This window comes from Sprattus sprattus (assembly GCF_963457725.1).
Source record: "Sprattus sprattus genome assembly, chromosome: 11".
Classification (NCBI taxonomy): domain Eukaryota; kingdom Metazoa; phylum Chordata; class Actinopteri; order Clupeiformes; family Clupeidae; genus Sprattus; species Sprattus sprattus.
In genome coordinates, this window is record NC_137909.1 from 28,573,555 (window position 1) to 28,586,604 (window position 13,050).

General features: G+C 47.7%; 1 protein-coding gene across 1 annotated transcript in view; it reads right to left on the minus strand.

Moving 5' to 3' along the window:
* The window catches only part of uacaa (uveal autoantigen with coiled-coil domains and ankyrin repeats a), a gene marked incomplete at its 5' end in the record, with an annotated part of 48,346 nt that extends 35,368 nt beyond the window's left edge, over window positions 1-12,978 (minus strand). Inside the window, 2 exons of the mRNA XM_080847586.1 lie at window positions 5,641-5,771; window positions 12,922-12,978. Of these exons, the coding sequence (XP_080703712.1) occupies window positions 5,641-5,771; window positions 12,922-12,978 (188 nt within the window). The remainder of the gene's footprint in view (window positions 1-5,640; window positions 5,772-12,921) is intronic.
* Window positions 12,979-13,050: the final 72 nt, after the last annotated feature.

Consider the following 13,050-nt stretch of genomic DNA (forward strand, 5'->3'; position numbering starts at 1 on the left):
GCTCTGGACTGATGAGTCAAAATTAGAAATATTTGGCTGTAGAAGAAGGCAGTTTGTTCGCCGAAGGGCTGGAGAGAGGTACAATAATGAGAGTCTGCAGGCAACAGTGAAGCATGGTAGAGGTTCCTTTCCAGTTTGGGGCTGCATTTCTGCAAGTGGAGTTGGAGATTTGGTCAGGATGAATGGTGTCCTCAATGCTGAGAAATACAGGCAGATACTAATCCATCATGCAATACCATCAGGGAGGCGTATGATTGGCACCAAATGTATTCTGCAGCAGGAACATAACCCCAAACATACAGCCAATGTCATTAACAACTATCTTCAGCTTAAAGAAGAACAGAAAGTCTTGCAAGTGATGGTATGACCCCCACAGAGCCCTGATCTCTACATCATCGAGTCTGTCTGGGTTTACATGAAGAGACAGAATAATTTTAGGAAGCCTACATCCACAGAAGATCTGTGGTTAGTTCTCCAAGATGTTTGGAACAATTTACCAGCCGAGTTCCTTCAAAAACTGTGCACAAGTGTATCTGGAAGAATTGATGCTATTTTGAAGGCAAAGGGTGGTCACACCAAATATTGATTTAATTTAGAATTTTCTTCTGTTCCTTCACTGCATTTTGTTAATTTATGAAGAATTGATGAAAATAAACTGTTAACACTTCCATTTTTGAAAGCATTCTAAGTTTACAGCATTTTTTCACACCTGCCTAAAACTTTTGCACAGTACTGTATGTCCTTTATTATCTACTCACAGGCTCATGGAAAGACTTTATTCTTTCCTCAGAAAAAATCAAACCAAAGGCTCATTTGTGCATGGAGCCATCAGATGTCCTTATTCCCATCTGAGGAACGCTGCAGTGCTCACCGTCTATTCTACACTGATGAGGACAAACACAATACATTTTCTCTGAAATGCTAAAGAAAAGAAGAATTTCCAACAAAACTCTCAAAACTATGAAATAATTAGAGATACATGTGAAACCTTATGAACACACGTGAACTTAGAATTGGGACCATTCTGAATGGATGTTGATTATTTCACTTGAGCAATTTAAACACATTCTGTTTGCATCACTGTTTTTACTATGTGTGTAACTGAACATAGATTATAGGTGCTGGGACACACACCCACACCCACACACACACACACACACACACACACACACACACAAACACACACATACACACACACACACACACACACAAACACACATACATCATACACACACACACACACCTCAGGGCTTTCACCTCTCAACCCAGAACCTGTCAATCAGGTTTAGTGCAACACTACTGTAGGTTTAATTGCTCTCTCTGTCTACCGAACTATGACCAGACCTCAAGCACACCCTCATCTTACATTCAGTACACTCACACACACACACTGTGCTTTCTTCAGTACACTCACACACACACTGTGCTTTCTTCAGTTCACTCACACACACACTGTGCTTTCTTCAGAACACTCACACACACACTGTGCCTTCTTCAGAACACTCACACACACACTGTGCTTTCTTCACTAGACTCACACACACACTGTGCCTTCTTCAGTACACTCACACACACCCTGTGCTTTCTTCACTAGACTCACACACACACTGTGCCTTCTTCAGTACACTCACACACACACTGTGCTTTCTTCAGTTCACTCACACACACACTGTGCTTTCTTCAGTACCCTCACACACACACTGTGCCTTCTTCAGTACACTCACACACACACTGTGCCTTCTTCAGTACACTCACACACACCCTGTGCTTTCTTCAGTTCACTCACACACACACTGTGCTTTCTTCACTAGACTCACACACACACTGTGCCTTCTTCAGTACACTCACACACACACTGTGTGGTGTGCATGTGAGATGTGCAGCTCGAGTCCAGTCCAATAGAAAGCTATCCACTACAAACACACGGGTCAATAGAAAGCCTGTGCTAGTTTGCTATTGTTGCTTTTGTGTTCTTTGATGTTGCTAGATGTTGGTCATTTGTGTGAGGTAGACTTGGGGTAATCTCCGAGCACAATACACACACAAGGGTAAACGGCCCCTTTAGCTCTGAATGCATGCTGCTTGTATGCATGCCCTGGTGTAGCCTCTGAAAAGGACTGGATCCTATCATCCCCAGTCGTGAGTAGTAAACGAATGGGGATGTTATTGAGATGCAGAGCTGCTGCCGTAGGTCTGAGACTACCCCCAGTCTATCTTACACAAATCACCAACATTTGATGTTGAATCACCAACAACATGAGGAGAGAGAGTTCTAGAAGAGAGCTGAGGGACAGTGTGACTGCGTGGCGAGAGAGTTCTAGAAGAGAGCTGAGGGACAATGTGACTGCGTGGCGAGAGAGTTCTAGAAGAGAGCTGAGGGACAGTGTGGCTGTGTGAAGAGAGAGTTCTAGAAGAGAGCTGAGGGACAATGTGACTGCGTGGCGAGAGAGTTCTAGAAGAGAGCTGAGGGACAGTGTGGCTGTGTGAAGAGAGAGTTCTAGAAGAGAGCTGAGGGACAATGTGACTGCGTGGCGAGAGAGTTCTAGAAGAGAGCTGAGGGACAGTGTGACTGCGTGACCTCTTAAGAGGAGAGCTGAGGGACAATGTGACTGTGTGAAGAGAGAGTTCTAGAAGAGAGCTGAGGGACAGTGTGACTGCGTGGCGAGAGAGTTCTAGAAGAGAGCTGAGGGACAGTGTGACTGCGTGGAGAGAGAGAGTTCTAGAAGAGAGCTGAGGGACAGTGTGACTGCGTGAAGAGAGAGTTCTAGAAGAGAGCTGAGGGACAGTGTGGCGGCGTGGAGAGCGAGTTCTAGAAGAGTGTGGCGACAGAGGTGAGGCTGGGGACAACCGCAGCAGGACCGAGAGGGATTTAAAGCGCCTGGTCAGCACAGCCCCGTTCCCGCTCACATCCAGCGGCTAACAAGTGCCAATCTCCAATCCGCAGCCGCCCAATCACCCCAGCGGAGCTTAGAGGTGGCGTCCATGCGTGCAGAGAGAGGACTGCACATGGCCTCCAAACCTGAACAGATCTTCTAATTACCTCTAAACCAGGACAGAACTCCTAATTGCCTCTAAACCAGGACAGAACTCCTAATTGCCTCCAACCCAGGTCAGAACTCCTAATTGCCTCCAACCCAGGACAGAACTCCTAATTGCCTCCAACCCAGGACAGAACTCCTAATTGCCTCCAACCCAGGACAGAACTCCTAATTGCCTCTAAACCAGGACAGATATCCTAATTGTCTCCAACCCAGGACAGAACTCCTAATGGCAACTCCTTGGCAGCCTGCCAGAGCTAAGGGTGTAACGGCTCTGAAATAACACTTCTGAAATGCATGAGGAGAGAAGTGGAAAAGCAGCGTGGGAAGAATGTGTGTTTGTGTGTGTGTGTGTGTGTGTGTGTGTGTGTGTGTGTGTGTGTGTGTGTGTGTGTGTGTGTGTGACTGTGTCTCTGTCTGTGTCTGTGTGTCTCCATTTTCTATTTCTAATGTAAAATAGTATTTATTGTTACATTAGGTCTATATTGCTCGTAACTTGACTGTTCTCTCTCTTGTACGCCGCTTTGAACAAAAGCATCTGCTAAATGACTAAATATGTGTGTGTGTGTGTGTGTGTGTGTGTGTGTGTGTGTGTGTGTGTGTCTGTGTCTGTGTCTGTGTCTGTGTCTGTGTCTGTGTCTGTGTCTGTGTCTGTGTCTGTGTCTGTGTCTGTGTCTGTGTGTGGGTGTGTGTGTGTGTCTGTGTGTGTGTGTGTGTGCTACCACCGCTCAACCTGCCCTTAACAGGTCATTTGTACTTTTATTTCACTCTAGAAAAAAATAAAACAAAGTTTTTAAAAAGTAGCTGCTTCTGATTTGCCTAACGATTACTAACACAGTGAGGGAAATCGAATGCGACAGTGCTGAGGGAGAGGACAGGAGGAAGTGGATAAAGAGTCGAGAGTCTGAGTGCCTTATTGGGGGAGGCGAGGAGGTGCCACGCATCGATAACTTAGATCGGCGAGTTCTCCCCAGGACCCAAGTGGTCTGTCCAGTGGAGCAGAGCCACAGCTGGTGCGGTACTGTACTGCTGAGAACGTTTAGGTTTCAGATATTTCTAACGGCTGAAGTCCAGAATGTTTAGTTTTGGGATATAAGTAATGATAGCAGAGCAGAATGTTTAGGTTTGGGATATTAGTAATGATAGCAGAGCAGAACGTTTAGGTTTGGGATATTGCAGTGCAGAACTGTTAGGTTTGGGATATTACTAATGATTGCAGAGCAGAACGTTTAGGTTTTGGATATTACTAATGATTGCAGAGCAGAACGTTTAGCTTTTAGTTTTGCACTGTAGAACGGTTAAGTTTGGGATATTACTAACAGCTGCAGTCAAGAACGTTTAGGTTTGGGATATTATTAACGTCCGCAGTCCAGAACGTTTAGGTTTGGGATATTAGTAACGTCCGCAGTCCAGATTGTTAGGTTTGGGATATTAGTAACGTCCGCAGTCCAGATTGTTAGGTTTGGGATATTAGTAACGTCCGCAGTCCAGATTGTTAGGTTTGGGATATTAGTAACGTCCGCAGTCAAGAACGTTTAGGTTTGTGATATTACTAACGTCTGCTGTCCAGATTGTTAGGTTTGGGATATAAATAACGTCTGCAGTCCAAAACGTTTAGGTTTGGGATATTGCAGTGCAGGACGTTTAGGTTTGGGATATTACTCGAGACTGCAGTCCAGAACATTTAGGTTTGGGATATTACTTTGCAGACTACCTGTTCTGAAGCATGGTAGAGTGAAGACAGGCACAAGACGCCAGACTGTCAATCTATCACAACATTATCTGATGGGCCTCTGGAGCTTTAAACCTTGATTGGTAGGGTTACAAAACAGGCAGGCCTGACCTAACCCTAACCCCTCCCCCCTCTATCTCTCAGATGTAAACACATGCACACACACACAGCTTAACCTATTTAACCTCATTGGGCTAATTGATTAAAGTCAGCTGATGGTGACTTAATACCTGTGGGATTACTCTGGGGCTGATCAAATAGCAGTTAAGCTGGGTGGTCTAATGTGGTGGTTTCACTTAGGTTCGCTAGACATTGAGAATCGGAACTAGAGGATGACAGAGAGAAAGAGAGAGAGAGGTTTGGTCAGAGATGGAGAGAAAGAGAGAGAGGTTTGGTCAGAGATGGAGAGAAAGAGAGAACAGAAGATCAAAGGGACCAAATGCCAGATAAAAAAAGGTGGGATAGAGTGTGAGAAAAAAGGAAAGAAAAAAAAGACAGAGAGAGAAACCCAAAAAGAAAGTGTAAGACACATGAAATCACACACAAAGGAAAGATGAAAGACGGAGAGACCAGGGAATGGCATCTCCACAGTTCTGGATCAGACACTAACGCAGAATGTGTGTGTGTGTATGTGTGTGTGTGTGTGTGTGTGTGTGTGTGTGTGTGTGTGTGTATGTGTGTGCCAGTTCTGGGTCAGACACTCACGCAGAATGTGTGTGTGTGTGTGTGTGTGTGTGTGTGTGTGTGTGTGTGTGTGTGTGTGTATGTGTGTGCCAGTTCTGGGTCAGACACTCACGCAGAATGTGTGTGTGTGTGTGTGTGTGTGTGCCAAGGGAATGGCATCTCCACAGTTCTGGGTCAGACACTCACGCAGAATGGCCCTGAGGGTTCAGCTTGGTGGGGACCACGCCCTTCTTGGCGAGCGTGGCGATGACTTTGTCCAGCTCCCCGCTCTCCACCACTTTCAGCAGCCTTTCATCATACTTGGACCAGTCCTTGTTCTGACACACACAGGAGAGGAGAAGAGAGGGGAGGAGAGGGGAGGAGAGGAGAGGAGAAGAGAGGGGAGGAGGGAGAGGAGAGGGGAGAAGAGGAGAGGAGATGGGAGGAGGGAGAGGAGAGGAGAAGAGAGGGGAAGAGAGGGGAGGAGATGGGAGGAGAGAGAGGAGAGGAGAGGGGAGGAGAGAGGTAGAGAGGAGAGGAGATGGGAGGAGGGAGAGGAGAGGAGAGGAGAGGAGAGGAGAGGAGAAGAGAGGAGAGGAGAGGAGAGGAGAGGAGATGGGAGGAGGGAGAGGAGAGGAGAGGAGAGGAGAGGAGAGGAGAGGAGAGGAGAGGCAAGGAAAGGAGAGGAGAGGAGGGAGAGGAGAGGAGGGGAGAGGAGAGGAGAGGAGAAGAGAGGAGAGGAGATGGGAGGAGAGAGAGGAGAGGAGATGGGAGGAGAGGAGAGGAGAGGAGGGAGAGGAGAGGAGGGGAGAAGAGAGGGGAGGAGATGGGAGGAGGGAGAGGAGAGGAGAAGAGAGGGGAGGAGATGGGAGGAGAGAGAGGAGAGGAGATGGGAGGAGAGGAGAGGAGAAGAGAGGAGAGGAGAGGAGAGGAGAGGAGAGGGGAGGAGAGGAGAGGAGTAGAGAGGAGTAGAGAGGAGAAGAGAGGAGAAGAGAGGAGAGGAGATGGGAGGAGGGAGAGGAGAGGAGAGAAGATGGGAGGAGAGGAGAGGAGAGGAGATGGGAGGAGGGAGAGGAGAGGAGAAGAGAGGAGAGGAGAGGAGAGGAGAGGCAAGGAGAGGAGAGGAGAGGAGAGGAGAGGCAAGGCAAGGCAAGGAAAGGAGAGGAGAGGAGGGAGAGGAGAGGAGGGGAGAGGAGAGGAGAAGAGAGGAGAAGAGAGGAGAGGAGATGGAAGGAGGGAGAGGAGAGGAGAGGAGAGGAGAGGAGAGGAGAGGAGAGGAGAGGAAAGGAGAGGAGAGGAGATGGGAGGAGGGAGAGGAGAGGAGAGGAGAGGAGAGGAGAGGAGAAGAGAAGAGAGGAGTGGAGAGGAGAAGAGAGGGGAGGGGAGGAGATGGGAGGAGAGAGAGGAGAGGAGATGGGAGGAGAGGAGAAGAGAGGAGAGGAGAGGAGAGGGGAGGAGAGGAGTAGAGAGGAGAAGAGAGGAGAAGAGAGGAGAGGAGATGGGAGGAGGGAGAGGAGAGGAGAGGAGAGGAGAGGAGAGGAGAAGAGAGGAGAGGAGATGGGAGGAGGGAGAGGAGAGGAGAAGAGAGGAGAGGAGAGGAGAGACAAGGAGAGGAGAGGAGAGAGGAGGGGAGAGCAGAAAGAGGAAGGCCGTTAGAAACACAAGAACAGAGTGTGCCAGTGGCTAATCCATCAGCACCGACTGCGCTAACAAGGTCAACACCTTCCTCTCTTTCATGCCTCACTCCTCCACAGACACAGACACACACACACATACATGCATAAACACACACATACATACATATACACACACACACACATACACACATACATACATATACACACACACACACACCATACAGACACACACACACACACACACATACATACGTAACATACACACCAAAAAGACCCGCCCACACACAAATATACATGCATAGACACCCACACACACACACACACACACACACACACACACACACACACACACACACACACCATACAGACACGCCCACACACAAACACACATGCATACACACACACACACATACACACACACACAAAAGAGCCTGCTACAGATGATAAACACATGCGGAGCAGGGGGTATGAAGTAGTGCACACTGCGTCAGGAATTGTTGGACATTTCATTTCAACAGTTGAAAGGAGAAGGGCATTCATTTTGAATCACTGGAGCACCTCTTCACCCAGCCCCACTTCACTCTGACGCACCCTAGGTATGGACAACCCTGAGCCTGCATTCAGTCTAAAGCTGTGGCTCTGTGTGAGTGTGTGTGTGTCTCTGTGTGTGTGTGTGTGTGTGTGTGTGTGTGTGTGTGTGTGTGTGTGTGTGTGAGAGTGTGTGTTAAACATACGTAAGAGGGGGAACATAAGGGACAACCCTGAGCCTGCATCCAATCTAACGCTGTGGCTCTGTGTGTGTGTGTGTGTACGTGTGTGTGTGTGTGTGTGTGTGTGTGTGTGTGTGTGTGTGTGTTAAACATACGTAACAGGGGGAACATAAGGGACAACCCTGAGCCTGCATCCAATCTAACGCTGTGGCTCTGTGTGTGTGTGTGTACGTGTGTGTGTGTGTGTGTGTGTGTGTGTGTGTGTGTTAAACATACGTAAGAGGGGGAACATAAGGGACAACCCTGAGCCTGCATCCAATCTAACGCTGTGGCTCTGTGTGTGTGTGTGTGTACGTGTGTGTGTGTGTGTGTGTGTGTGTGTGTGTGTGTGTGTGTGTGTGTGTGTCTGTGTGTGTGTGTGTGTGTGTGTGTGTGTGTGTGTGTGTGTGTGTCTGTGTGTGTGTGTGTGTGTGTGTCTGTGTGTGTGTGTGTGTGTCTGTGTGTGTGTGTGTGTGTGTGTGTGTGTGTGTGTGTGTGTCTGTGTGTGTGTGTGTGTGTGTGTGTGTGTGTGTGTATTACAAAGGGGGGGTGGACATAAGGGACAACCCTGAGCCTGCATCCAATCAAACGCTGCCTCTAGCTCTTCTGAGAACTGCACACACTGTCCTTCACTGGCATTCAAAAAGTCTTCAGCCACTCACGTCCGTCTCCAGCTACACTTCCACTTCTGTGTGTGTGTGTGTGTGTGTGTGTGTGTGTGTGTGTGTGTGTGCGTGTGCGTGTGCGTGTGCGTGTGTGTGTCTGGCCAAGGGCATGGCATCTCCACAGGATCGGCAGGGAACTGTCACGCAGACCCGCAACCAAAATGTTTAATTAAGACACAAGAGTCATCTCCCAAAACAACAGGAATGAGTCTGTTAGAAAGGCCAGAGACAAGGCCTCTCACAAACACACACAGACACACACACACACACACACACACACACACACACACACACACACACACACGCGCGCGCTGCGCGCGCGCACGCGCGCAGAGATCTGTTCCTCAGCTCATCTCGTGATTAAGTCAGTTCGCGGCAAAACACCAGAGGAGTCTGCACGGTGTGTTTGCTTGTCATTGACAGTTTAGTAGTAGAAGTTACTCCAGTTTCATATTCCTTTCAGACATGTTTGTGCCTCACTGACTAACTAACACAAACACAAACACAAAGATAAAGATCCTTGAGTTCACTGAATATGCCTGAGTCCTGTGTATTGCTGTGCTGCCTACAATAGCTATGTAAACCCTCTGAAGCAGTGGTTCTTAACCTGGGTTCGATCGAACCCCAGGGGTTCGTTGAGCCACTCTCAGGGGTTCGGCAGGGGTCAAGACACACACAGTATAGCCCGGTTCACACTAGCAATGTCGTTTTGAAGAAATCATATTTTATTTTTCAAATTACGAAGGGTTCAGCGAATGCACTGATGAAGCTTGCAGGGTTCAGTACCTCCAAAAAGGTTAAGAACCACTGCTCTAAAGGCTGCATTCTTGCAGACACACCAGGGCGACACCACCATATCTGCACCAGAACCTATACAGTCCCTTCCTCACACAGTTTAGTCAGCTTTACAGAGTCGCTTCCAAGAGGCCCTGAGCTTATCTTTCAGGAGAGGTTTCATTTCATCCTCCGCTCAGAACACTCTAGAACCCCCACCATTCCTCCGCTCTAGAACCCCCACCATTCCTCCGCTCAGAACACTCTAGAACCCCCACTATTCCTCCGCTCAGAACACTCTAGAACCCCCACCATTCCTCCGCTCAGAACACTCTAGAACCCCCACCATTCCTCCGCTCAGAACACTCTAGAACTCCCACCATTCATCCGCTCAGAACACTCTAGAACCCCCACCATTCCTCCGCTCAGAACACTCTAGAACCCCCACCATTCCTCCGCTCAGAACACTCTAGAACCCCCACCATTCCTCCGCTCAGAACACTCTAGAACTCCCACCATTCCTCCGCTCAGAACACTCTAGAACCCCCACCATTCCTCCGCTCAGAACACTCTAGAACCCCCACCATTCCTCCGCTCAGAACACTCTAGAACCGCCACCATTTCTCCGCTCAGAACACTCTAGAACCGCCACCATTCCTCCGCTCAGAACACTCTAGAACCCCCACCATTCCTCCGCTCAGAACACTCTAGAACCACCACCATTCCTCCACTCAGAACACTCTAGAACCCCCAACGCTTCCAAGAGGCCCTGTGCTTATCTTTCAGGAGAGGTTTCATTTTGAGCGTGACGAATGCAGGCAGCAGCGTCTTCAGACGAACACCCACCTCTGAGAGATATGGGGAGCTTGTGCTATGAGAATTAGCTCTGAAGGAAATGACGTTAATACAGCACTTTCACCACCTGCTGCGGTGCCTTTCTGAGCCCACATGTGTAATCAGGAGTCCAGCATTAGGGCACTCAGAGAGCTCTTATCCCCGGCCTCAGCTGTGCTTTTACAGGGAGCTGATCCTGAGACCAGGGTGACGCAGACGAGAGAGGGAAGGCCAGTTTGCAAGCAGCTGTGAGAGAATGCTGTGTTTATCTGATGAGGGGTTTCAAGTCACAGCATGAAAATGTGTGTGTGTGTGTGTGTGTGTGTGTGTTTGTGTGTGTCTATGTGTGTTTGTGTGTGTCTATGTGTGTGTTTGTATGTGTGTGTGTGTGTGTGTCTATGTGTGTGTGTGTCTATGTGTGTGTGTGTTTGTGTGTGTGTGTGTGTGTGCGTATGTGTGTGTTTGTGTGTGTGTGTGTCTATGTGTGATTGTATGTGTGTGTGTGTGTCTATGTGTGTGTTTGTGTGTGTGTGTGTGTGTGTGTGTGTGTGTGTGTGTGTGTCTATGTGTGTGTCTATGTGTGTGTGTGTGTGTGTGTCTCTATGTGTGTGTCTATGTGTGTGTGTCTGTGTGTGTGTTTTGTGAGAGAACAACATTAAATAATAGTTTGCAGTAGTGACCCTGTACAGCTGACAGTGAAAGTTTTAGTTTTAAAAGTTTTTAAAAAGTTTAGTTTTTTGATCAAACTCTCTGGCAAAGACAGAAACACTTTCATGTATGACTCACAAAACGAACTCTTCCCATCTTGTACTGAGTTTACACAGTAAAGATTAGTTTCTTGCTTGAAAAATGGAACGTGAAATCAGTATCACCAATCCATTTCTTTCTCTCCCTACAGTGTTTGATCAGTCGTGACTGTGACTGTGTATTTACGCTCTGTGGCCGACACAGGCAAGCTTGTGTGAACTACTCTCAGAAATATCGCTTCCTATCCAAGTTCACAACGGCACGTGCAGAAATGCTAATCTGAGTGGCCAATATGAATCTCACTCGTTACCTAGACCACGGAGGTATGAGCACCACCCAACTCTCTCTCGCTTCCCCGTGTTGGAGGCCTGTTCTCGTTCTCTCTCTATCTCTGTCTCTCTCTCTCTCTATCTCTCTCTCTCTGTCTCACTCTCTGTCTCTCTCTCTCTCTCTGTCTCTCTCTCTCTCTTTCTTTCTCTCTCGCTCCACCGTGTTGGAGGCCTGTTCTGGTAAGACCACTCCCTGGCATCTGGAGACAGGTTGAGTTGGTGCTTGCCTGGCATGTTTGTGTCTGTTTGGTGTTGACACAGATCACTGGAGGGAGGGGTTTGAGATCCTGCTCGTCCTCCCTCTGTGGTTCCCATTCCTCCGCTCAGAACACTCTAGAACCGCCACCATTCCTCCGCTCAGAACACTCTAGAACCCCCACCATTCCTCTGCTCAGAACACTCTAGAACGCCCACCATTCCTACGCTCAGAACACTCTAGAACCACCATCATTCCTCTGCTCAGAACACTCTAGAACCGCCACCATTCCTCCGCTCAGAACACTCTAGAACCCCCACCATTCCTCCGCTCGGAACACTCTAGAACCCCCACCATTCCTCTGCTCAGAACGCCCTAGAACCCCCAGCTATGCACTGCACCGCCCCACTCTGTGGCATGTCAACTGGGACAATGTCAGGATTGCAGAGTTTAGCTGGCTAATCCCAGTTCTCACATGATGTCAGAAAGCAGGAATGTCTCTCCCACTCCGTGCTATCCTGTTATTTTCCATATGCTGAAAGAGAAGGAGTTACCACTACATCAGTACTATCAGCACAGTCAAAAGCTACACGTCCCTTCATACGGCCTGTGTTGTTGTCATAAAGGATGCATCCCTACCGCTGTCATGAGATAATAGTAGTATAGCATTCAGGCCCGTATCTACCGGGATGTTAGGATGCATTGCACCCCTAAACTAATGTTGCAAACCCTCGTTTTAAATGCACAATGACCTTTGCCTTATAATGTTGCAAGTGTACCAGCTCGCTAATTCCAAGGGCCCTCTCGGTGATTCTGTTCTGGATCCGGCCCTGATTGTTTCCCGCCACGGACAAGCCAAAACACTGACGTATTGATCAAGAACAAGTAGCAAATCTCACAGTCACTAGTGGCTGGTCTTAAGCCAATTAAATTGATTTTGTTCCGTCTCGATTTAAGGGATGCCGTGAGTCAAATAACTGCCAAATACATTTTCAGAATTTGGTGATATAAACAGGTTACCAAGTAAGACTTTTAAAATGATAAAGAAAGTAATGGTCCCCATGGTTACCGTTGACATTAAACATCCCTTCTTGTTTTAGGATTAGGCTCAGACGGCAAAACAAAATGACACCGACACGTTTCAAGTGCCCTATGGTCATCCCTTCCAGGAATGCTGTTCCACTTATGTCACTCCTTCCGACTGCTGAAAACCTTTACTCCATTGCAGATAAATATTGCTTATTTCGCTCTGCTCGTCTATGCTGAAAACGACCTGGGCGAGTTCATGAATAATAAAAGCTTATCTATCAAGCAAAGTAAGTGCCCCCATACGGCCTCGGAGGAAAACCAAAATATCGAAATGAATTCCTATTCCCTTATCTTTTCCTTTCGAATAAGCATTGAATTATTAAAGCTTTAGAACATTGGTTCGTTTTACAAACAACATGGTAAATCTGTCTAATATGCTAAACTTTTCACGAATTTCCATAGTGGAGAAACTATACTAAAGTTAAGACAGATAACGTACGTTAGTTCGCTTCTTAAAATCACACTTACATCAATTGTCACTTCATGTCTTAACAGACGATTCTTTAAACTTTTCATTGTTGACATGTGGAGTATCCCGGACTTAGTTATGAAATGTCAAACTCCGTGGTTATGTTTATTGAATATTTCCTGCCAGTA